Genomic DNA, 26,754 nt, shown 5'->3' on the forward strand with positions numbered 1-26,754 from the left:
CAGGTTAACCTTCAATATCATCGACCTTGATCGACTTGGTTCAACCTTCAGCCCAAGTCAACTCGACTCAACCTTCGGCTCAAGCCAACTCAACTCACATATTCAACTCGTCAACTTGATTTGACTTTTGACCCAAGCCGACTCAAGTCGACCTTCGCTCAACTTTCACCTAAGTCAACTTGTCTCGACCTTTGTCCCTAATTGGCTCTACTCGACCTTTGGCTCAAGCCATCTCGACATGATTCTTCAGCCATGCCAACTTGGGTTGTCCTTCGACCCAGACCAACTCGATTGAACTTTCCGACCAAATCGACTCAACTCGACCTTTAGTCGAACCAACTCAGCTCAACCTTCGACTGAACTCACTAGGCTTGGTTTTCAACTTGGCCAACTCAGATCAACAACAGTTAGGCTAACTAGAGTTGACCTTCAATCCTAACCGGCTTGACTTGACCTAGGTTGCTCAACCCACTCACTTTGACCTTAGCCTTGGCTGACTTGACTTGATTGTTCGGCCAAACCAATTTGAGTCAAGCTTTGACATGGGTCTACTTGGGTCTACCAAGTTTGCCTTAGTAGACTCAAGTTGAACTTCAGCCCTTACTAACTTGACTTGACATTCAGTCTGAGCAATCTCGACTCTTTCTTTGGCCCGCTCTAGCTTGACTTGATTTTCTGGCCCACTCTAGCTTGACTTAATTCTTTAGCCCAGCTGACTTGACTCGAATTTTAGACTAGGTTGTCTTAGTTTGATCTTCGATCCAAGCTAACTCAACTCAACCTTCTCCCCATGCTAGATTGGTCGACCTTCACTCAGGCTAACTTGCCTCGACCTTCGATCCTACTCAACCAAGTTCGACCTTTAATTCGACCCGACTCAACTAGATTATTCGACTCGACCAACATTCAATCTCGACCTGGATCAACTCAACTAAATTCTTTGACCTGATTTGGATTGACGTTCAACATAAATGGTCTCAACTTAATACTCAATTCAGACTCACTCAACTTGACAATCGTCCTTAACTAACTATTTCGATTTTTATTATTGTTTTGGTCTTGGACTTTTTTTACTATAAGCTTTTTGTTCCTACGAGAATTTTAATAGTTATATTTAATTATAAGCATATCATAGAGAAAATATGATATACATTCTACATATAAATTTGAACTATTGATCTAATTAATTATAATTAGAAAATAATATTTTTACGCTCTAATAACTAGATAACGATATGTTTTAAGGATAGTGTAATAATAAAAAAAGGGAAAACTTTTCTTTATACCATATTTTCTATATAAATTCATTTGTCAATTATTTTGTATAATAAAATATTGGATTAAAGAAATTGTGAAGTTGTCATTGGTCTATAATCGGAGAAAAGAGTAAGAATAAAGGGTAAACATTTCTGAAAAGAAATAAAGGATAAACAAATATAGAATGGATGTAAAGTATTATTGGTTGGTAAGCTATCGTAATTCCAAGAATAAAACAATGGGAAAGCTATTGCTGGCTCTCATTTATGGCAAACCCTATTTGCCAAATGAAACTGTCAAAATAGAAAAGTTCTCCGTCAGCACAAGTGGCTGTTGCCGCGGATAGTCATAGTTTTCCATCCAATCCAACGTATACAGTTTCAAAACACTTTTAACATATAACAAGTCAGAGCCTAACACAGATCCTAATGAAGACGAATATTTCAAAGTCCGTTTGCTTGAAGCAGCATCTATCACTGCAGGCTACAGCCAAAGACACGTTTTGGTTCGAAAAGTAAGACCCACTCTCACCTTTCACAACATTTCTCAACCTATAAATACAATTCTCTCTTCCCTCTTCTCTCAAACACCACTAACATACATATATTCATATTTGTTCTCTCAAATACCAATGGCTCGATTTGTACACGTGCATGTAATGCTCTCAATCTTCTTTCTAATTCTCTCCATTTTTCAATCTGCCTCCGCATCTTTGAAGGTGGATTTCTACAAAACCACATGTCCTTCTGCGGAGGCAATAGTGAGAAGCGCTGTGGACAAAGCCGTTTCTCTGAACCCAGGCATCGCTGCTGGTTTGATCAGAATGCATTTTCATGATTGTTTTGTGAGGGTAAGCACTTGGTCTTCTTCATCACTACCCAGTTAATGAGTTGAATAGTGAAATCAAATATCTAAATGAATTGTTATACGTTATACACATGCAGGGATGCGATGGTTCTGTGCTGTTGGAATCCACGCCGGGGAAGGCATCAGAGAGAGACCACCCTGCCAACAACCCAAGTCTACGAGGCTTCCATGTCATCGACGAAGCCAAGGCCCAATTAGAGGCAGAGTGTCCACACACCGTCTCCTGTGCAGACATTCTGGCTTTTGCTGCTCGAGACAGCGCCAACAAAGTTGGAGGCATAAACTATGCAGTGCCAGCTGGACGCAGAGATGGTCGTATCTCTATCAGAGACGAAGCGTCACAACTGCCCCTTCCAACCCTCAACGCAGACCAACTCATTGCTAACTTCCGACAAAAAGGGTTGTCTGCAGATGAAATGGTGACACTGTCTGGAGCCCATTCTATTGGTGTCTCACACTGTTCCTCCTTCTCCCACCGCTTGCACTCTTTCAATGCCACCTTTCCTCAAGATCCCTCCATGGATTCCAGATATGCTACGTCCTTGAAACCCAAATGTCCACCAGGGAGCGATAACACAGTGCCTCTGGACGCATCCACTCCTAACCGTTTGGACAACAGATACTACACAGAGCTCAAGAACCACCGTGGTTTGCTCACCTCGGATCAGACTTTGCTCGGCAGCCCCTCAACCAGGCCGATGGTACTCACCAATGCTAAACATTCCTCTGTCTGGGCTCGCAAGTTTGCTAAGGCAATGGTCCATATGGGTTCCATTGATGTCCTCACCGGCTCACAGGGCGAGATCAGGACCCGTTGTGCCCTCGTTAATTGACTCTGCACATCCTTAAGTCCTTCATCCTCCTAATTTCACTCAATTGTTCATACCTCCGAATATCTATTTCTTCTTTCTTTCCGTTCTTTCTTAATTTCTTCTCATTGTCATTACTTCATTCTTTCAATTCTTTTCCTTGCCTTAACTATAACTCACCCTTTGTTTGTAATCTTCCCCCAATTCAATTCAATTCAGTTCTTTGTAACCCATTCATTTGAAAATGTTGTTTTCTGTTTTGCCCTTAATTGTAATATTGTAATCTTGTTTTTATTATACAATTTTGAACGAGAAACATTAAAGCAATATTTTTTATTTCTTCTCTTACATAAATTGAAAATAAAAAATATGGTGATATTCTTATATATACTATTTTGTACACTGTTTGAAAAAATTATGTATACTATTAACTAATTTGAAATCATTCTAAACTAATTATTTATATATTTTGATTATTATAACTTATATTGTTCTTTTCTGTCACCAAGTTTTTACATTATTTTTTTTTTCAATGTAGTATAATAAAAATAGATTTGTGCATATGATGCAGGAAATTTTATGAGTATATGATAATAAATTTAAACTGAATTCTCATATGAAGGAACACTTCCTTATTTTTATTCTTATTTGAAATAAGAAAAATATGATGTTGAATGAGAGAAGTTAATTTATATTACAAGTATACTACTTTTATATCGAAGATGTTATTACTTTAGTCATGTGTCATATTGGAAGATATAATTGAAAAATTTCTAACTTTAATGTTGAGAGTCATTCACCAATTTGATTGACCACTATTATCATTCACATTTAAAAATAAAATGAATAGCTCTTTAGATGTTTCATCCCCACATGCCCCACATCATCATTTGTTTCACATTATTAGATTTAAATTGACTTGATTAGGGGTAGGCTTGAGTTAATTAATTTGAGGTTGGTTCGACTTGACTTGACCTCACGTGAACTCAATGTGGGCTTAACTTGACCTTATATGAATCCAACTTGATTAGACTTATAATGTTTTCAACTAGACTTGACTCAATTTAATTGGGCTTGAGTGTACCTACTTAGCTCGGTCTAAGGTGTTGGGCTTAACCAAACTCAATCTTACCTATTACTTCTCAACAATGCTAGAACTTCTCAATTTTGTTTGTTTGTCAGGTATTTATAAGTCTTTACTTGATGCTTCTCGATAAAAGGGATACTTCTTAACAATAGTTGTACATCGCAACAAAGACTAATACTTCTCAATAAAAGTAGTACTTCTAAAAAAAATTGATATTCTTCTAGTTTATCAGTTTCTTTTAAACTTAGATGAAATAATTGTTTTTTACTACAATTGTACCTTTAAATTACAAGTATTTATTCCAGAAGTTCAATGAGAAGAAATGATTTTGTTTTGGGTTAAATATGTTGTTGGTCCTTTAGCTTTCATTGAAAATTAGAATTAGTCTCTCTTCGAAATTTTGATTCAATTTAGTTATCCAACTTTAGAAATTCTTGAATTTAGCCCTTTTAACTAAGTTCTGTTAAGTTTATTTAATGTTTCAAACGTTTTTCACTATAACATTTGAGTTCTTCACAACACATAAATCTATCAAATGGTGTAAACAACTCAAATTATATCATAAAAATGTTTGAAACGTCAACTAAATTTAACAAGATGTGGTTAAAAGAATTACATTCATGCATTATAATGTTAAAGAACTAAATTGGGCCAAATTTTCAAAAATGGATTAATTTCAATTTTTACTCAGAATTAAGGGATCAAAAACATATTTAATCTTTTTTTTTTTAAAACAATAATATCTTTCTCCAGAAGATTAATAAATTAGTTATAAACAATAAATATGTTCAAAAAATAATCCATCTAGACAAGATCTTCGCTGTTTGGTTGGTTTCCTTTTTATATAATTATTACTAAAATCTCGCATTTTACAGGTTGATGTTATTGAGCTTCGGGACTATATTGTGGTGGACCAACATGTAAAAATTTACAATTCAACACACTTTGAACAAATTGGTTTTTAATTAATAGTTATTCTCGTACTCTTGTCTTCTACATTGCACATTTTTCAATTTTTAAAAAAATTGTTTTTATCAAAACAAACCAATGTTTAACATAAACTTTACTAAATAAAAATAATTTCAACGGCAAAAGTGTAGATATTTAATCAAATATATTCTGCGAAAAAAATTAATGTTGAAATGAGAAAGGAATAAATAAAAATTCAACATATTACTTCGTAATCTTGTCTAACTGATATAGAAAGCTTTCAACTTCTTTACAAATTTACATGGTTTCTCTTTCCATAATGATTCTAAATCTAACTAGTATAGATAATCTTTAACTTATAAATATGTCATTGCATCGCTTATTATACCAATGAATTATAACGATTATAAAAAAGTCATTTTAAAAAGTATTTTTTACACTATTGAAAGTTAATTAGTTTATTATTATTTTATTTATGAACTTTGTTTGGAAGATTAGATAATTGCAACCTTTAAACTGTTATATAATTTTAACTATTTGAAATGTCTGAATTTGTAAAAATTTATAATAGGGTTATTGTAAAACAAAATTGCAAAAACTGCATTAAAAAAAAACCTATTTTTAACGACATAAAGTGTCGTTGTTTGCCATTAGTAATGATAGCTATATTGCATTCTACCTTTTTTACTAAATTACTTAACCACGACATCTAGATTTTAACGACGGTTTGGCAACCGGTGTTGTTTCAATTAAATTTTTAAAGATGATCGTTTCAACGGTAGTTTGAAAATCATAGTAAAAAAATTATTTTAACTGTTGTCAAAAATCTTTCTTATAATAATAATAATATATATATATATATATATATATATATTATTAAAATAGTTTTTTTAAGCATGTGATTTTGTTTGAAAATGATAAAAGTGTTCGTAAATACATAAATTAATTTTCTTAATAATCAAAATATCCTAAAAGTGAATTGTGTACAGCATAAAAGAAACATTTTCCTTTTTCTTATGTTAAAACATCATCTACTTTTGTCCAACGTTCACGTCAGAAATGAGAGAGGATCCTCTCTCGATAGCTTTTCAGAACTATTATGGGAAAGAAATTCAGGTGTGAACTCTTGCGTCCCCACCACTTCCTAATTCTCTGGCTTAAGCACATTCCTTCTGAACGATCCCAAACCAGACGGTCAAACTCAAAAGTCAAAACTACCAGTTGCCAATGGCAAGTACTATATAACTGTAGAATGCCCAAACCTCTACCAAAGCAACATCCACAGTGTCTCTTACTTTATCAGGAAATTATGCAGCAAGCCATTGTCTAAGGTTGAAGGATCAACAGCATGGCATTGGCATCAGAATTAGCGTGGTACGATCTGGTGTGTTATGGCATTATTGGTGTGACCTTCGTAGGTTCCTTAAGGCTGCTTTGGATGCACGAAGGGGCCTCCAAAACCGAACTGGGGTCATTAGATGAGACCCTTCTGGTGGGTGGCGTGAGCAGCACCAAGTTATGGAGGAGTTGTTGGCCGGGAATGCACCCTGTGTGGCTCTTCCTCATGCGTTTTCTTTCCTTTCTCACCCTTGCCGTCTTCCAAACGTTGGATGTTCGTGAATACGATGTTAGCATCTTTGTTTACTACACAGAGTACACTCTTCTCTTTCATTCTTATTCTCAAAAATCCTTTTTTTTTTTTAATCTTCATACACAATTTTTTTGGTTTCTGTAATGGTTACTTGATATTTTTTATTCAATTCATACATAGTTTATTAGTGGTATATAATAGGGATTTGACAAAAACTTTGATTAAATAATTAGTAAGTCTATTAAAATCCCATTGTAATTTTCAAAAGAATAAGTAAGAATATATATTAGAGGGAAAGTAACTTCATCTTAATCATCAATGAGTTCATTCAGTACTATTTTTAACTTATATTCTCACAACACACAAACATAGATATTATGAGACATATTTTAATCAAAACTAACCTTGTGTATACTTTCTATAGCTCTCCTTAAAATTTTAAAAACATGGTGAAAATAAATTACTATATGTAAGTCCATTTCTTACTAGTTAAAATGTTAAAAAAAATTAATAAAGTTTAATTCTAAAAATCATTTTTCATATTTCTATTTGTAATTTGATATAAAATGATAACATATTAAACTAATTTATAAATATTTTAAAAAAATATTATTGATCTTAAAATAATTAACACATATTAAATTTATCTATAGAAATAAAAATTACCGAACATAATATAAATTCCCAATCGTCTCTACTATTTCCTATGACTTTCGTTGACACATAATTACTACATTATTTTCTAATACTAATTTTAGAATTAAGAAGAAAAAAACATATTTAGAAATAATGTACGGTAAATATCCATACTCATTTAAATATGTATTTCGCCTAAATCTACATTTAAAAAGAAAAAAATTTCGAATCAATAATTTTTGTGATTTTATTTCAAAAAAAATTAGGTGAAGTCATTTAATGTTATATATATATATATATATATATATATATATATATATATATATATGAATAAAATAAAATAACAGGTTTATTCTTTTGTAATATATCTCTTATATCTATCATATATCTTATATTTTTTATATTTTCACAAATTCTAAAAATTTTAAACACTTATAATATTAATATTTCAATTGTAATTACATGACTCTTGATATTCCATGTTGTAATATGACTCTCAACATTTCATAAATCTGCATTTCAATCAAGTCTGCATTAAATTCTCAATATCAAAATGTAGACTTAAACAAATGTTTCTATTCCTATTATTTTAGTACAAATTTTTTTTTTTATTGGCATTATTTTAGTACAAATAAAGTACCATAACTTGATGTTCAGTGCATTTAATAACTAAATTTATTATGCCAAAAAAATGTGAGTTTATTGTTTTACGAAATAAAAATAAAAATTCATTCATTATACTTAATCCTAAAAGTAATGGTGTTTATCCTTTAAAAACCGCGTTATGATAAAACAAGGATATCATAGGAAACAGTTATGTCTGGTCAACGGTTTTCTGTGACTTTCAGCTCTGTGTTTCAGCTGCCTCTCCCCTTCACCTCTGATCCAACGTTTCTTCAAACTCAAACATTTCGTCTTCTCCTTCACAATTCCACCTCCAACAACCGATAGCCCCTTCAACTGTCTTATAGCGTATTTAGAAAGTCCTTCAGAATTCGGGAATTACATTCGCTCTATGGAAGCTTTAATTGTTAGATTCTGAAAATCACACCAAAACCCCAAAAAATTCCATCGTTTATATCATCAATGTCAGGGGGTGGAGACAGTGAGGGCTACCGGTACTGGCTCCGATGGCAAGTTCCTGTTTGTGCTCTGATCCTCATTGTCTCTGTCATAACATCTTCACTGCACATTGTAAAGGTCAAAGCACAGCCCTTTTACCACAATCACTTGTGGATTCCCTGTTGGAGAAATCTCACTCCTCTGTGGCTTCTCTTCTACAGAGCTTTCGCATTCCTTTGCTTGGCTCGAATTCATTTTGATATCATTGCCTTGGATGGACCCTTTTCTTTCTATTTTTATACTCAGTAAGACCATTGATTATCCTTTCTTTCTATTTTTATGGCCACTGGGATTATCAAACGGAACTCAGTAACCTGGCAAATTTTCTTATGACTGTGCAATAATCAAATTATCTGTAAAAGGGATTCGTGTGATTCTTTTCTTGTTCATTGACCGTGTGGACAATTTGATTTGATTTTATCTTTTTGCTTCTTCTAATTTCAGGTGGACTTTCACATTAGTTACGGTATACTTTGCTGTAAGTAAAGCACTACCATCTCAAAAATTTTGAATCACATGTTCTAGGGAATCATCTAATTTGCGTTTGTATTTTGGTTTATGCAGTTGGGGACAATAATATCTGCACATGGATGTTGGCAGTACATAAACAAACCTCCGCTTGAAAATGAGGAAATGGACTTGTTTCTGAAAAGGGACTTGGAAGAGAGTATTCCTACAAACCCTATTGCCTACAAAGAGAAAGAAATGAAGGATTCCATCATGTTGCAGAGCCAATATGTTGAAGAGGAGTTTAAACAAAGAGTAGGATTCTGGGGATACGTTATGCAGATCACCTATCAGGTTAGTCAAACCTAAATTAGATTCCAATTTTCCTCTATTGTGACAATTGTTACTTGCCGATGTGTGGTTTTAGACGAGGTTAACTGGTAATGATATCAACATTGAAATCTGACAAGTTTATGCATATCCTATTTTTGGGTCCTTATATGTAAACTACTACAGCTTCTCCTTCAAGTAAAATTGTAAGCATTGAAATAGACATTACCAAAGTTTATGATATGCCAATGCCACACAATTCACAAGATCTTGAAGGATATACTTCTACTTTTCTTTCATTTTTCATTTTTTTAAATGTCACAACTAATGCGTTGAACTGATATTCTGCATTTCACAGACAAGTGCAGGAGCTGTCATCCTAACAGATATTGTATTTTGGTGTGTTATTGTCCCATTCTTATCAATTTCTCATTTCAAGCTAAACATGGTGAGAGTAATGTGCTCTCTCTATAAGCTACTTTTATTGCGCATGCTTTCTCATTCCTATTCTTGTGCTTTCACTGCATACAAGTAGTAGATTTGCCATACTTAAACCTTGTTTTTAAATCCCTTTTTGCTGGCTGGTTCACAAGTTGTATGATGATTTTTCTCTAATGGCTGGTCTTTACTTGCAGTTAATGGGTGCCATGCATAGCCTGAATGCAATTTTCCTTCTTTTGGATACAGCATTGAATAATCTTGTAAGTAACACTGAACGGTGAGGTACTTGTGGTTAAGCCTTCCCATTTGAAGCACATAGTTTGAATTTGCCATGTTCTTCTTTTTCAGCCCTTTCCTTGGTTTAGAGTCGCATATTTTGTGCTCTGGAGCTGTGGGTACATAATTTTCCAATGGATCATCCACGCCTGTGGTTTTACGTGGTAAGATGTAAATGTATTTTCATACTAATTGCATTATGAGCTAAAAGATTTCTCTCATCATCACCCATAGGATTTCTTATTCTTCTTCTAACAGGTGGCCATACCCATTTCTTGAGCTTGATACCCCATGGGCTCCCATTTGGTAAAATACTATATCACTTCAAATCTTCTGTCTTCTTCAACTTATGCTTTCTATACTAAATCAAATAAAAATAAAAAAAAATCTTATTTTTACATATTTATCTACTATACAGGTATTTGTGCTTGGCGGTAGTTCACATACCCTGCTATGGCTTGTATTCACTGATAGTCAAAGCAAAATATATGATTCTTCTCAGATTCTTCCCTCGCGCATTTTTCAGGATATAGTACTTTGGTTGTCATATATAATTGCTGAAAACTAGGAGGGGCTTGTTAACATGTCTCGATAAACAAAAATTGGGTTTACACTTTACACAGGATTTTTCCCTTCAAGCGTTATTCTTGCAAATGCTTCAAATTGGATTAGTACTACAGATTTTTTTTTTTCTTAAATGATTTGTATACTCTAGGAAATTTCATATCAATTCGTGTGTAGTTTAAGAATGAAAAAAGAGGTCATTTTCATAATTTTTCTTCTCAATCAAATTATCTGAAATTTTTGACTACTTATCAATACCAGCTCAACAACTTTTTAGCTAGTAGTACTTACAAGAATAAATACATAATATAAATTACAGCTTTATCACCAACAGCATGTTCCTACACGACAATATAGTCCCGAAGCTGAATAACATCACCTTGTAATAATTAGATTAAATCATTTCAGAGGTTCTTATTTTTGTAGCGAAATCTCAAGTAGGTCCTTCCATTTTTATTTGACTCAATTGAATCCTTATTTTGAAGAATTCGTTGCAATCAGTTCCTTTCTGTTAGTTGTACAGTAACGGTGTTAATTATCTGCCACGTGTCAGCACGTGATTTTTTTAAATTTTTTTAATTTTTAATTTTTAATTTTTAATTTTTTTATAATTCTTTTAAAAGAAAATTAAAATTACCATGTGTCAATCTGACATTGTGTCGACAGAGATAGTGTGATGTGGCAGTAACAGTGCCACATGTCACTATTGGATGTGAAAAGTCTCAGTGTAGTCCCTGTATTTGTTATTTTGTCTTAATTTGGTCCCAATTTTTTAAAAATTGAATTAATTTCATCCATGTATCAAATTTAATTTTTATATAAATTTTACAATGATATTTTTATTATAATTGATAATTTTTGACAAAATTAAGTTTATTTAAATGTATATGTTACATTGAACTTTATTTAAATATTGTTTCAAATATTTATATATCAATAATTTATAGACAAATGTTAGAATTGTTGTAAATTTTTTTAAAAAATTTATATTTGAATTTATAAAGTTTTTATTTTTAAAGCAACTCTAACATTTATCTATAAATTATAGATATATAAATATTTAAAACAAAATTTAAATAAATATCAGTGCAAAATATACATTTAAATAAACTTAATTTTGTTAAAAATATCAACTATAATAAAAATACCATTGTAAAATTTATATAAAAATTAATTTTGATAAAGTGATGAAATTGATTCAGTTTTAAAAAAATTGGGACCAAATTGAGACAAAATAACAAATACAAGGACTACATTGAGATTTTTCACATCCAATAGTGACACGTGGCACTACCACTACCACTCACATTGTCTTTGCCATGTGGCACAATGTCAGATTGACATGTGGCAATTTTAATTTTTTTTTAAAAAATTATAAAAAAATAAATATTAAAAAAATAAATAAAAAAATCATGTGCTGACACGTGGTACATAATTAACACTGTTACTGTACAACTAACTGAAAAGAACTGATTGCAACGAATCTTCCAAAATAGGAACTCAATTGAGTCAAATAAAAATAGGGGGATCTACCTGAGATTCGCTACAAAAATGGGGACCTCTGAAATGATTTAACCTAATAATTATATAAAAAGGAAACCAACCAAACACCGAAGAGCTTGTCTAGATTGATTATTTTTGGAAAATATTTATTGTTTATAACTAACTTATTAATCTTCTGAAAAAAAATGTTATTGTTTTAAAAAATAAAAAAATTAAATATGTTTTTGGTCTCTTAACTCTGAGTAAAAATTGAAATTAGTCCATCTTTGAAAGTTTGATCCAATTTAGTTCTTCAACTTTAAAATGCATGAATGTAATTCTTTTAATAACATTTTGTTAAATTTATTTGACATTTTAAACATTTTTATGATATCATTTGAGTTGTTTACACCAACACATTTATTAATGTGATGTAAAAAACTCAAATGTTATAATGAAAAACGTGTTAAACGTTAAATAAATCTAACAAAATTTAGTTAAAAGGACTAAATCCACGAATTTATAAAGTTGAAGAATTAAATTGGGTCAAAATTTCAAATAGGGACTAATTATAATTTTAAATGAAAGCTAAAGAACAAAAAACATATTTAACCCAAAATAAAATCATTTCTTCTCATTGAACTTTTGGAATAAATACTTAAAATTATATTTTAAAGGTACAAGTGTAGTCCAAAACAATGATTTCATCTAACATAATAATGTATTTGAGCAAAGCAAGAAGGTTTAAAAGAAATGTTAATTGAACTTATAAACTAGAAAAATATCAATTTTGTTGAGAAGTACTAATTTTATTGAGAAGTACTAGTCTTTGTTGCGATGTACAACTATTGTTGAGAAGTACCCCTTTTATCGAGAAGGAAAATGATTTTTTGACTATTAAATTTTGACAATTTTCTCTTACAATCTTAGGTTGCATCTTTTAAGTGGTTTTCTATTTTTTTCATTTTTTCAATTTCAATATTTCAAAACCACTTAGAAGATGACACCTGATGTATTAAGAGAAAGTTGTCAAAATTTAGTATTCAAAAAATCATTTTCCTTATTTTTATTATACAATTTTGACAAATGGCAATGATGTGGAGATAAAACAACTAAAGATCTATTCATTTTATTTTTAACCGTGTATGACAAAACATACTTTAAACCTTTTTATTTTCAATTTATGTAAGAGAAGAAATAAAAAATGTTGCTTTAATGTTTCTCGTTCAAAATTGTATAATAAAAATAAGGAAAATGATTTTTTGACTACTAAATTTTGACAACTTTCTCTTATAAGTGTAGGTGTAATTATTTAAGTGGTTTTACATCTTTGTATTTTTTTATTTTCAATAGTTCAAAACCACTTAAAAGATGTCATCTCATGTTGTAAAAGAAAGTTGTCAAAATTTTTATATTTAAAATATTATTGTCCTAAAATCAATATAACAATATTAGAATTAAGAGCAAAACAGAAAACAACATTTTCATATGAATGGGTTACAAAGATAGAACTGAATTGAATTGAATTGGGGGAAGATTACAAACAAAAGGTGAGTTAGTTAAGACATGGAAAAAGAATTGAAAGAATGAAGCAATGGCAATGAGATGAAAGAAAAGAACGGAAAGAAAGGAGAAACAGATATTCGGAGGGAGGTATGAACCATTGAGTTGAAATTAGGAGAATGAAGGACGTAAGGATGTGCAGAGTCAATTAACGAGGGTACAACGGGTCCTGATCTCGCCCTGTGAGCCGGTGAGGACATCAATGGAACCCATATGGACCATTGCCTTAGCAAACTTGCGAGCCCAGACAGAGGAATGTTTAGCATTGGTGAGTACCATCGGCCTGGTTGAGGGGCTGCCGAGCAAAGTCTGATCCGAGGTGAGCAAACCACGGTGGTTCTTGAGCTCTGTGTAGTATCTGTTGTCCAAACGGTTAGGAGTGGATGCGTCCAGAGGCACTGTGTTATCGCTCCCTGGTGGACATTTGGGTTTCAAGGACGTAGCATATCTGGAATCCATGGAGGGATCTTGAGGAAAGGTGGCATTGAAAGAGTGCAAGCGGTGGGAGAAGGAGGAACAGTGTGAGACACCAATAGAATGGGCTCCAGACAGTGTCACCATTTCATCTGCAGACAACCCTTTTTGTCGGAAGTTAGCAATGAGTTGGTCTGCGTTGAGGGTTGGAAGGGGCAGTTGTGACGCTTCGTCTCTGATAGAGATACGACCATCTCTGCGTCCAGCTGGCACTGCATAGTTTATGCCTCCAACTTTGTTGGCGCTGTCTCGAGCAGCAAAAGCCAGAATGTCTGCACAGGAGACGGTGTGTGGACACTCTGCCTCTAATTGGGCCTTGGCTTCGTCGATGACATGGAAGCCTCGTAGACTTGGGTTGTTGGCAGGGTGGTCTCTCTCTGATGCCTTCCCCGGCGTGGATTCCAACAGCACAGAACCATCGCATCCCTGCATGTGTATAACGTATAACAATTCATTTAGATATTTGATTTCACTATTCAACTCATTAACTGGGTAGTGATGAAGAAGACCAAGTGCTTACCCTCACAAAACAATCATGAAAATGCATTCTGATCAAACCAGCAGCGATGCCTGGGTTCAGAGAAACGGCTTTGTCCACAGCGCTTCTCACTATTGCCTCCGCAGAAGGACATGTGGTTTTGTAGAAATCCACCTTCAAAGATGCGGAGGCAGATTGAAAAATGGAGAGAATTAGAAAGAAGATTGAGAGCATTACATGCACGTGTACAAATCGAGCCATTGGTATTTGAGAGAACAAATATGAATATATGTATGTTAGTGGTGTTTGAGAGAAGAGGGAAGAGAGAATTGTATTTATAGGTTGAGAAATGTTGTGAAAGGTGAGAGTGGGTCTTACTTTTTTAACCAAAACGTGTCTTTGGCTGTAGCCTGCAGTGATAGATGCTGCTTCAAGCAATCGGACTTTGAAATATTCGCCATGTGGCTCATCACCATATACTTGTGTTCATACCATATTTGATATTAAATTTTGGAGAATACGATGACTACTTACTGCATCAGCCACCTGACCTGCCGGAGAATTTGTCTATTCTTTGATGGCTGTAATAACTGAATATGACATTTCAAATAGTTTGATTAAGTAAGAGCGTTTGCTATTAATACATGGAAGACCTGGTAAGGGCAAAGACGATTTCTTTTGAAAAATCTAATCACAACATGCTTTGTCTGCTGTCAAGACAAAGTATAAGCATTTAATCAACAAGAAAAAAATATTAAATAAATATAAAAATCAAGGTCTTCCTTAATATTAATCACTTTATCCAAAAGTAGGCACTGGAGTGTGTTTGTACTTGGCTTGAATTTTATAACTCATCTGTGTTGAAATTTGAATTTGATATATGTAATTGAATTAGTCAACTTGGGAAAGGGATTGATGATTCAATTGGGTTGTTTCCTTCAGATGTATGGTGTATGTTGTTCTTAAATTAATAATTTAGCCATTATCATCACCGAAATAATCTTTTAATAGTTACTTCCTTGAAAGTTAATTATCTTCATTTTTAATATTTGACTAAGATATCTTAGCTTATTAATTTAAGATTTTTATTTTAATATCTTATCCCTACGAAATATTTTTCATAGTAAACTAGTTAAAAATAATAAATAACTTGAACTGTTTATAAATTATTCAAATTTGACTAATTAAATACTTGATTAAATTTATGTCTTCAATAAAATAAATTTAAAATTTAAATTAAGTTTCAATTATTTAAAAAAGTCAAGTAAATGATATGCATATTATATAAGAATTAACATATAAAGATTAGATTTAACATATTTTTCTTTGTAGATTATAGATAATCTAGTATTAACATGGTTACTAAGTATTAAAGAAGAATGTTATATATATATATATATATATATATATATATATATATATATATATATATATATATATATATATATATATATATATCTATAACAATATATAAAGGGGATTCCCCTTTTTGTGTCCACTTTTTAAAATACCGATTTTACCCTTTAAATATAACAATTTTTTAAATTTTTTAAAATTGACCGTTACTTTTACAAAAATTTTATAAAATCAGATGTCTCTACTTCTTCTTTATTTATTAATGGTTATTCTTTTATCTGTTCTGATATATTTCACTTTATTTTTAATAAATATAATTCTAATATATATATATATATATATTAACTTAATAACATTATCATATTATCACCTACTAATATAATATCACGTATATTTAAAAAATATATACACACAGGCGCGATAGCGCCTGTGTTACGCTAGTATATATATATATATATATATATATTGTCTATGACATAATAACTAGGAAAATTCTTAATTTATTATACCTGTAATGTTTTTTTTAAAGCTGACTCCATTATATCTTTCGGGATATACAAACATGAAATTTTAGACTTAATAAAATGAAACCTCCGATAACTTTTTCCAAATTTTCTGTCTGCAGCCATCCAACATTTGATACTATCACTACTGTTTGCACATAAAATTTCACACAAATCTAGATTTTTAGATATGTAGTCATCCGGTAATTTTCCAGTATTTGAATTCGGGTTATCAGGATTTAGTAAACTTCTCAAGAATGATTTTGTCGTTATGTTTTTGAAATCGTAACGTATATTGGACGAGTCAATTCAAGATGATAATTTATTTATTTGAAGAATTTAAAATTTTTTGTAATGAAATGTTTTGTTTGGATAGAAAAATTAAAAAACATTTAAAATGTATACATTTTTTTGAAGTATTTCAATTAGTTAAATTAAAAATTCAAATACCCTAAAAAATTGTGGAATTTGAAATTCTTTTCACTCAACCTCACTCTGGATTCAACCCCAAACGGACCCGACAAACTCAACAACCATAACAGGCTGGGTTGGCCAGACGATCCAGACGGATCAAACCGACCTAACGACACATACAGGTCGAGCAGGCCCGACAACCCAGACAGGTCGGGCGGGCTTGACAACTCAAACAGGTCGGTCAAGCCTGACAACCCACACCGTCGGGGCGGGCCCGACGACCAAGATGTGTCTGCTTGACCTAATTACCTAAACAAACCGAGCTAGCTTTATGACATAAATGGGTCGAGCGGGCCCGATGACCCAAACGGGACTAACGACCCAAACAAGTTGGGTGGACTCGAAGACAGAGATAGGAAGAACCAACCTGACAACCAAGACGGGTCAGCGGGTCTAATGGCCCAAGCAGGACGGGCGAGTCCAATGACCCACACGAATTTGGCAAGCCAAATGACCTAGAGGTGTTGGGTGGGCTGACGACCCAAACGTATCAGGCAGGCCCAACGGCCTGATTGACCTGTTGACCCGACAAGTCTAACCGACTCGATGACCTAGTCGGGCTCGATCGACCCGACGACCTAAACGGGCCGACCGGTCCAACGACCCGGGCGATACCGACTAGCCCGACGACCTTGCTAGGTTGGGCTAGCCAACGACACAGACTTGTCGGGTGTGCCAGATGACACAAACGGGCTCGACAACCCATATGGGTCGGATAGGCCCGACAACCTAGTGTGGCCAAGCCGGATCAATGACCTTGATGGGCATGACCGGCCTGTATGGGCCGTTAGGCTGATCAGGCTTGTCTGGATCGTCGAGCCAACCCAACCTAGCCTGTTTGGGTTTCTTGGCCCGGCTGAGTCGTCAGGTCGGATCGATCCATTTGGGTCGTCAAGCCCGTTTCTAAAATTATCATGAACTCAAAACATAATTAAGCTTAAAATAAATATTTTTAAAATAAAATTTTATCTCACAAGAAATTCAAATATTTTATCCAAACAAGAAATTGAAATTTAAGGTATTTTAATTTCTTTATCCAAATAAGTTATTTAGAAAATGAAGGGAATTTAATTGTAAGCAATTCAAATACAATGCATTTCAATTTCTTAGTATTGTTGAAATATTTCATCCAAACACAAGGTTAAGCTTGTTTGCTTGTTGCCCAGAAATTTTGGCGCCTTCGGTTTTATGGTAGTTAACCTTTGGGAGAATCTTCCTTTGCTAGCCCGCATCAAAACAACATTTTTCAATACATATTACTACTTAGCTACTGTTCCAAATCTTACTAGCACCGATTTGTGATTGTCTACTTAAGATGTAAATCTGTAGATGCCAGAAACATTCTTCATCATTGTACATCAACTGCATGGAACAATAGGCTTTCAAGAAAAGCAGTTGGAGGTTCCATCAAGGGTCTGATTATTACCACACGAATAAAGGCAAGCAAAAATTGAGTAACACACTTTGATTTATTTCCTATCATAGCAGGTGTTTAGATTAGGTTCTGTCTCTTTCATCTTCCTCCTGAGTCTATTAGATCAATTATCTTGTGACATGTGATATTAATTATTTAAAAATGTTTCGGCAATATAATTATTTAAAAATGCCGAAGATAAGTGGGCTTGGATTCTGAATAATATATGAAAGAAGAACATATAAAGAAAAAAAAAACTCAAAATTATTGTCCGAATATTTTTAGATTGAAGATGATGATGTGATGGTTTCATACATGGGTATGCTTTTGACTTATATTTTCCAAATTTCCCCATATTAAATAAAAATATGCAAGAAGAGCAAGATATCCACAAAACTATCATCTTAAGGTAAGGTTGAGTTGAAGGTTTTATTCATAACTCGTGCGTCTCCTTGAAAGAAACCCAACAATAAATCATACATTACTTATTGTATTGGGAAGGTTAACCAGAACAGAACAATGAGTGATAAGTTCCATGCCATGTAACAAATTTGTACAAGGTTTTCTTGATCGTAGTTACATAACAAATTCATGGTTGGACATAGTAGTATACAGGGTACAATAGTTTACATTATGTACGAGCCAAAGGTTTTTTCGGTGCTATAATACATGTAAAGATATCCATCTTCATCCTTGAATGATTTGAAGACAGAGTCCATCACACTAGCTGCAAAAACCACAAACACAAGAAATTTAAGAGCCCCAGCAACAACAGTAAAGTTGAATAAGAAGAAAGAAACCATTGAGCTCACAGGGCAAGCTTACCAGTTTGAGGCAAGGTATTCTTCACAAAAACAAACAGCGCTTTCCCAGGGGGCAGACTAAGTCTGGAACTCAAAATATGAATGAAATGCCCAACAGACAAGTCTCGAGGTACGAGGAATCTATCAGAAACATTAAAAACCATGATCATGATTTCAATTCACGTATAGGTATTACTTATATTTTATAATTTGTTTATAAATGTAAGCACATATGTTCCTAATTCAATTTATATATGGCTGCAGTTGTTATCTCATATGATGATTTCAATCATGCTGGCCACTGATCTTACTTTTTCTTCTCCAACTCAGGCAGATCGCATTTAGCATATCTTTCTACAATCACCTGCAGAAGAAAAAGAACAATCGATCAATAAAATAAGCAATTTAGGGCAACGGAAGACATGTTCACTGTTATCGTCTGCTTATATAAATATTTGGCGAGTGAATCGTTCGTTACAAACAGCAGAGTGCAATGATGAACGGAGTAATAAGGATCCATCCACAAACGGAGATTAAATATTGCGAAAACAAATATCGAATCATAAAAAATTATTTGCGAATTCTAAAGAGAAGTGTGATTAGAACGGAGAAGGGGCTTACGGGGACTCGATCGGGGTATTTGGCCACGATTTCTCGCGATTGTTCAAGCCTTTGTTCTGCGCACAAATGAAATAAAATTGGTTTTCAATAAGTCAACGCTTGACAATAGTAATAGTAACAATAACAGATTTGATTGAATCGTAACACAGATAAGAGGAGTTTGGAGAATTGAACGCACCGAAGGTATACTCATCCCTGAAACTTGAACTTCCTCCCATTGTTAGGTTGTTGTGGTGCTGAAGCAACTGGAGACAGAACGAGAGAGAACGGTGTGAACCCTTTCTTTCAATAATTCTAAACACGTATCACCAAGGACAAAACGTTCACGTTTCAGATAGAGATGCGGATTACACGTAATATAATATATATGTTAAATATCATTAACATTTAAATGTGACCAATCAAGCGGGGATAGCTCAGTTGGGAGAGCGTCAGACTGAAGATCTGAAGGTCACGTGTTCGATCCACGTTCACCGCATTTTATGATTTTGAAGGGCAACTAAAAACCAGATTTAAGGAAATGGATTTTTAATGGAGAACAGGTTGAAGAGAAATGGATTCTTAATGAGCCAAAACAGAAAGGCCCGCGCATAGCTTCCATATACAGATCAACATCTACCACACCAAATAGAATATAAATCAAAACAATTAAGATCCTCACTTTCACAAATGAAAGTAAACAACTTCTCAAGTTTTTAAATTCAAAACCAAATATTTGTAGTTTTAAATCAAATTTCAAATATTTTAATAAAGGTTTAAATCGAAATCCATTATTTTATAAAACAACTAATTTGAATTTCTAGATTCATATTTTCTTAATAAAAAATAGTTTTTTTTTCTAAATCTAATTTTAAAGTTAAATATAATTTTTTTGAAAATAAAGTAACAATTTCATCTAATACATAAATATATAAAAAATTTAAATAATATATAAAATATTAGAAAAATACAATATCACAATATAATAATATCAAAGACTAAATATAACATATTATATAATTTTTTACATTAAAAAAAATACAATCATCTAAATATAAATATAATATCAAAAACAAATTCATATAATATATATTTTAATTACAAAAATTTTAAATTAAAACTAATTATCATATTCAATTATATAAGTATTATATATATATATATATATATATATATATATATATATATATGGTTATAACCACAAACAAGATATTGACAGCAGAGTACATGAAGTGCAGGAAAGAGTTACTATGCATTACGGTTATCCTAGGTAAATTTATCGTGCTCTATAAAAAGAGTTACTATGCATTACATTTCTTGTTAATCCCTTGTTTGGTTTATTAGCGGTCACCAATATGTACTTCGCATTGAATCACACTCATGATATTTAATTGAACAATGTAAAATCTTCGGATTATTGGTTAATAGCTTTATAACTAGATTATAAGGCAGCATGACCAAGCAGCTATGTTCTAGAACATTATATAAAAGAAAAATCATTTTTAAAGATCCAATCTAAATTTAATCAAAATCCAAAAATATATATAAAATTTTAGATTTGATCTTTCTTTTTATTTTAAACTAGTTTAGATATTTTTAAAATACGAATTTAAATATTTGGATCAAGGTCAAATCCATATCTAAATATTTAGATCAAGATAAAAATCCAAATCTAGAAAATTGATTAAAATATGGATTAACTGAAAAACAAATTTAAGGAAATGGATTTTTAATGGAAAACAGGTTGAAGAGGATTGGATTCTTAGCCCAACCAGAGCAAAATTGGAGCAGATCGATAAAAGTAAAACTTTTGCCCACTGATTAGTTGAACTTAATAACTAATGCTGAATATTCATCCACCAAAGGCCCCGCGCATAGTTTCCATAGTTGCGTGTGGAGATCAACATCTACCACACCAAATAGAACATAAATCAAAACAATTAAGATCCTTAATTTCACAAATGAAAGTAAACAACTTCTCCCCTGTCCAACTTCCTTTCACCACCAACAAAACTCATATTTCCTATCAATTTTGTTTTAAAATTTTTTATAGAAAATATCTACAAATTTGTTGTGAAAAAAGATTTGCAAGAAATTGCTAATAATTTTCTTACAAAATATTTTGTATAAAACACTTTTCGCAACAAATTTTGTAGAAAATACTTGAAAATTTTATAATTTTGTTGGAAATGATTACCCACAAAAGAATTACTTGCCAATTAAAATTCTTAGAAAAAAATGGTAGAAAAAAGTCTTTTCTTGCACATGTTTTTAACAAATTTACAAGAAAAATTCCATGTAATATGGAAATTTCTAGTAGTAAATATAAATAATATATTAATTAATATTTAAATAACTATACAAAAGTTTTAATTACAAAAGTTTTAAATTCATCTACTACACAAATATATAAAAAAAAGTTAAATAATATATCAAATAATAAAATTATAATAATATTAATAATTAAAAATAATATACTATATAAATTTTTAACATTAAATAAAAACTAAAATCATATAAATATCCATATAAATTCCATAAACCAACTTCAAGCTAAAACAAAATATGAGATAAATATAAGTTTTACACGTAGAAAAAATAGTTTACAATTTCCACTCAAGTTTTTAAATTCAAAACCAAATATTTGTAGTTTTAAATCAAATTTCAAATATTTTAATAAAGGTTTAAATCGAAATCCATTATTTCATAAAAAAACTAATTTGAATTTCTAGATTCATATTTTTTAATAAAAAATAGTTTTTTTTCTAAATCTAATTTTAAATTTAAATATAATTTTTTTGAAAATAAAGTAACAATTTCATCTAATACATAAATATATAAATAATTTAAATAATATATAAAATATTAGAAAAATACAATATCACAATTTAATAATATCAAAGACTAAATATAACATATTATATAATTTTTTTATATTAAAAAATACAATCATCTAAGTATGAATATAACTTTTTAAATATTGTGATATTGCAAAAGTTATTAAAATTTTAAAGGTTAAATATGTTTTTGTCCCTCGAGTTTAAGTGAATTTTGGAATTAGTCTCTCTTCGAAACTTTATACCAATTTAGTCATTCATCTTTAGAAATACGTGGATTTAGTTCTTCTTACCCAATTTTGTTAAATTTATTTGACATTTTAAACGCATGATAATATTTGAGTTAATATTAAAGCGAAAATGTGTCAAACGATGTAAACAATTCAACTACTATCATAAAATGTGCTTAAAACATCATATAAACTTGGCAAAAGTTGGTTTAACCCAAATTTTAATTATATGAAGATTTAAAGGTCATGTATTTGATCCACGTTCACTGAATTTTATGTTTTGCCAATGTAACCTTAATTGAGATAATTGTTTTTTTTTATTTTCTAAATAATTTTCGATCCACGTTGAGTAATGTTTTTACATTATTATAAATTACAAATACTAATCAACATTCTATTATTATTATTATTATTATTATTATTATTATTATTATTATTATTATTATTATTATTCAAATTAATTATTATGATACTTTGGCTTTCATCAAGAGATTTAGTTTTTATCCTGAATAATTTGTATTTTAATATCATTTTAGTCTTGGTTGATCTAAAGTTGAATTTATTTTTGAAATTTTACTTTTCACACTACATAACGAAATGTTTTCATTTATTAATTTTCGTATATTTTCAGAAGTTTAAAAAGCATTATATCGTTAAAAAGGGTTTATTTTTAATTATTTTATTTTATTAACTTTAATATTTTCAAAAATATACTATTATGTTACGCTTGTTTTTCTTTTGGGCTTAAATAGTCATTTGGTTCTAGTTTTGGTCATTTTTTTTTCAATTTGGTCCTGGTTTTAGATTTGTTTTCAATGTGGTCCTAAATTTTGTAAATTTCATTTTGTTGAAAGGGGAAGCTACTTCAACCTATATGAAGATGGTTTTGATGATGTCTACCAGATTAGAATTAGTCATGTTTCTGTTAGGTTGTGCATTAGGGTGTTAGAGTGAAAAACAAGCTTTCATTAAGTTGATTTAACCATCAAACTCTTGCTTGTGCATTCACAAATCGATTGGCTATTCAACTAATAGATTAACTGAGCGTACTGCACTAAGGCAGTTGAAACACACTCACGATAATCTATTAGATAAATTCCTAATCCATTAATGACAGCAAAGAACTTTGTATAAAAGTAGTTTCTGAAATCAGTTTTAAGTGTGGAAAAAATTACAAAATCCTTGAGAAACATTCTGAGAAACTGTCCTCTAAGATTCACAAAGTTCTTAAGTATTCTTGAAGATCATTCAAGTGAAGATTCAAGAAGATTGATGGTTGATTCAACCTTGATGGGTCTAGCTTGAATCTAGGAGCAAATTGACAAATCTGCACAACAATAGGTGTATTCGTTTCTTGATTCTTTTTTATTGTATTTCTGATTACAGTTATTCATTGTGTGTAGTGAAGGCCTAGGTGCAATTGTGTGGATGCATTGCTCCTAGGGGGAGTTCTTGATTGGTAGATCAAGCTCCTTAGTCTTTAGGTTCTTGAATAATATAGGTGCTCTTGTAATTCTTGGATCTTTATTGAGTTAGTGGAATCCTCCTAAGTGGGTTTACTTAGGAGAAGACTGGACGTAGATTCATCTTAAATCGAACCAGTATAAATTGTTGTGTATTGGTTTCTCTTTTCTCTTACAATCTTTCTTGATTGCTTTAAACAGTCCATTAACACAGAACTGCGAAATTGGTTAATTGGGTTATAAGACTTAAAGATACTTTCAAGATTCAACTTAACCAAGTTAAAGACTCATTAATCAGTTCAGATCACTTTCTAGGTTAAGCTATTAGACAGATCTGCTTTAACACATTCAATCAAGTTCTTTTCCTTAATGTCGTCAAAATCGTTAACAGAACAATGTACACGGTGGACTGTTCCTGTGACGTGGTGCACTGTTCACTAACATGTTGCCACATTATCCATCATCTTCAACCTTCCATCCTTTTGGGTAACGAATAATGTAGACATGTCAAAGTGAGTCAACCCAGCTCACACGGGTTGGCTCACCACGAGCCGAGTTGAAAATGAGTGAACCCAACCCGGCTCACTTTATGGTGAGCTAGAAATTTTGCAACCCGGTTCAACCCACCACGGGTTGGTGGGTTAAGTGGGTTGGCTCACCAACCCACATAAAAAAATTATTTATGTATTTATTTTTAAGTATTCAAATATTTAAATAATTTTTTAAGCAACCCATGAGATGACAACCATAGTAAAATCAAGAACCAATGTTTTCATCATGCACACCACCAATATATGATTAATTTTTTCCAAGAAAGTGTCTATATAGTCTAAGAAAACATGACTAATATTACACATTTTCTGTCATGCTATTCAACAAAATATAGATAAAAAATTACACATTTTTATCATGCTTATTTAGAAAAAAATATTTATAAGATGGTTGCTTGAGTAATTTACTATAAAGATTATAGTTAAAGATTAAAGTATCAACTTATATAACTTGGCAATCAAATTAATTAAACATTCAAACTATTCAAATATTATTGAGCAACATTCTAACATTTAAAAATATGAATTTGTGAACATATATAATTAGTAGTAGTAAATAAAATTATTAAAAAAATTAAAAATATTGGTGGGTTAAGTGGGTCAACCCACCCTCAACCTAACTCGAACTCGTTTAACCCGTGGGTTAAGTGAGGCGGGTTGAATTCAACCCACTTTTGAAAAAAATGAATTTTTCTCAATCCAACTTGGCTCAAACCCGTAGTGAGTTGTGTTGACTCATGGGTTGAAGCCCATTTTGACATCTCTAAAATAATGATACTATCAAAATATTTAATATTAAAATAACATACTTTTTCTTTTCTTTTCATGATGTCAAGTATTAAAAAAAAATATTGTAGTAGTATAAATCTCAAATTAAAGTATCAAATAGCAACTAGAGAATATTCAAATAATTATATGAAAACTAAACAATTACACATTACTAAAATTTTATAATAACCAAAATATTTATTAATTTTATAAACGATGAGTGGTTTCATTTGCATTTGATCCACCTACACATAGAAGAAAAATGAAAAATTAGATATGACATAATAATTAAAATTGAAAATTTTAATTACTAGAATATAATTACATTCTTCATCGGATTTATTTTCACTCATGAGAACATATTTTTCTTTTAATTGTGTAACATCAAATGTAGAATATTAAATGAAAATTCATAAAAAATACTAACAACAAATATTAATAAATTTGAGTAACTTACCTAGATGGTTTGAGTTCCATATCCAACTTCTTGTACACATCAAAGCATCTGTAGTAATATGATGAAGTCGACTATGATGAGAAGATAATATCTGACCACCAGTATTAAAAGCATATTCAAAAGCTACAGTTGTTGTTGGAATAGTTAAAACATCATTTGCAATTGCTTGAAGGGTTGAAAACTTTAACCCATTTGTTTTCCATCATGATAGGATATCAAATTCTTGTGTAATTGGCAAATTATCTTCTTCCAAGTAATAATCCAACTTTGTTTAGTGTATGTTAATTTTTATTGGTATTAAAAATGAATTAATGAGTTAAAACCTTTATTTAGTAATTATAATTTTGTTTACGAAAAAGAGAATGATTAGTTATTTTTATTCTCTTATAATTTTATTTTCTTCTTTTATCTTTTTATATCTTTGTGACTTCTCTTGCATCTCTATTTTTTTCTCTTAAAAGAGTCATTTATTAGGGTCTTGACAAATTACATTCCTTGAATTTCATATTGCCCGTGTGTACCAATTTTTCATCCTCATTTATGGTTAGTATGTTTTTTCTTTTTATTTGTGTTGCTCTAGTTTTTATTCTGTTTTGGATTTATACTAAAATTAGAAATGTGCTTCTTTTGCCTAGTCTCATTTTTTGGTACTTTTCGACTTACAAGTATCAAGAGTTTTTTTGCATATATTTGGACGATGAATTAAAAATTTTCTACAAAATTGTTAATTGGACAAGGGGTTAGTCTTTTGGTGGATAATATATTAATTGGAGTATAACTCAAAGTTGAGGGGTTTTGTATAGAAGATATAATTCAAGTTTAAGAAAAAAAAATTACTATCGAGTTGAGAAGAACATGAGTTTTTGTGCAAAAACATATTAGAAGCAAAAAGAAATAATTTGATGAAAACATTGAGAATGAAATTGTAAAATCTCATCAAGAAT

General features: G+C 31.3%; 4 protein-coding genes and 1 non-coding gene across 6 annotated transcripts; 3 read left to right on the forward strand and 2 right to left on the reverse strand.

Annotated features, from left to right (window-relative positions):
- Positions 1-1,827: 1,827 nt before the first annotated feature.
- On the forward strand, positions 1,828-3,039 carry LOC114190723 (peroxidase 5-like). Its single transcript, XM_028079710.1, has 2 exons — positions 1,828-2,107; positions 2,202-3,039. The coding sequence occupies exons 1-2, from the start codon at positions 1,889-1,891 to the stop codon at positions 2,955-2,957; spliced, it is 975 nt and encodes a 324-aa protein (XP_027935511.1). The 5' UTR covers positions 1,828-1,888; the 3' UTR covers positions 2,958-3,039.
- A 3,195-nt stretch (positions 3,040-6,234) lies between these two features.
- LOC114190411 lies at positions 6,235-10,563 on the forward strand. Of its 2 annotated transcripts, none has more exons than XM_028079281.1 (8): positions 6,235-6,603; positions 8,744-8,777; positions 8,864-9,100; positions 9,435-9,524; positions 9,712-9,777; positions 9,866-9,957; positions 10,052-10,099; positions 10,212-10,563. In XM_028079281.1, exons 1-8 carry the CDS (start codon positions 6,299-6,301, stop codon positions 10,324-10,326), a joined length of 987 nt encoding a protein of 328 aa, XP_027935082.1. In that variant the 5' UTR covers positions 6,235-6,298; the 3' UTR covers positions 10,327-10,563. The 2 variants fall into 2 exon arrangements, with proteins under 2 accessions (XP_027935082.1, XP_027935083.1); XM_028079282.1 differs by lacking the exon at positions 6,235-6,603 and adding an exon at positions 7,979-8,544.
- A 2,790-nt stretch (positions 10,564-13,353) lies between these two features.
- Positions 13,354-14,658, reverse strand: LOC114190791 (peroxidase 5-like). Its single transcript, XM_028079828.1, has 2 exons — positions 14,397-14,658; positions 13,354-14,302 (listed from the first exon to the last, which is right to left on the reverse strand). The coding sequence occupies exons 1-2, from the start codon at positions 14,613-14,615 to the stop codon at positions 13,547-13,549; spliced, it is 975 nt and encodes a 324-aa protein (XP_027935629.1). The 5' UTR covers positions 14,616-14,658; the 3' UTR covers positions 13,354-13,546.
- A 3,847-nt stretch (positions 14,659-18,505) lies between these two features.
- On the reverse strand, positions 18,506-19,864 carry LOC114190496 (autophagy-related protein 8i-like). Its single transcript, XM_028079404.1, has 5 exons — positions 19,704-19,864; positions 19,526-19,581; positions 19,216-19,268; positions 18,927-19,045; positions 18,506-18,828 (listed from the first exon to the last, which is right to left on the reverse strand). Exons 1-5 carry the CDS (start codon positions 19,741-19,743, stop codon positions 18,728-18,730), a joined length of 369 nt encoding a protein of 122 aa, XP_027935205.1. The 5' UTR covers positions 19,744-19,864; the 3' UTR covers positions 18,506-18,727.
- Positions 19,865-19,930: 66 nt separating this feature from the next.
- On the forward strand, positions 19,931-20,003 carry TRNAF-GAA. Its single transcript has one exon. It is a non-coding gene; the product is annotated as a tRNA-Phe (tRNA).
- Positions 20,004-26,754: the final 6,751 nt, after the last annotated feature.

This window comes from Vigna unguiculata, chromosome 7, assembly GCF_004118075.2.
Source record: "Vigna unguiculata cultivar IT97K-499-35 chromosome 7, ASM411807v1, whole genome shotgun sequence".
Taxonomy (NCBI): domain Eukaryota; kingdom Viridiplantae; phylum Streptophyta; class Magnoliopsida; order Fabales; family Fabaceae; genus Vigna; species Vigna unguiculata.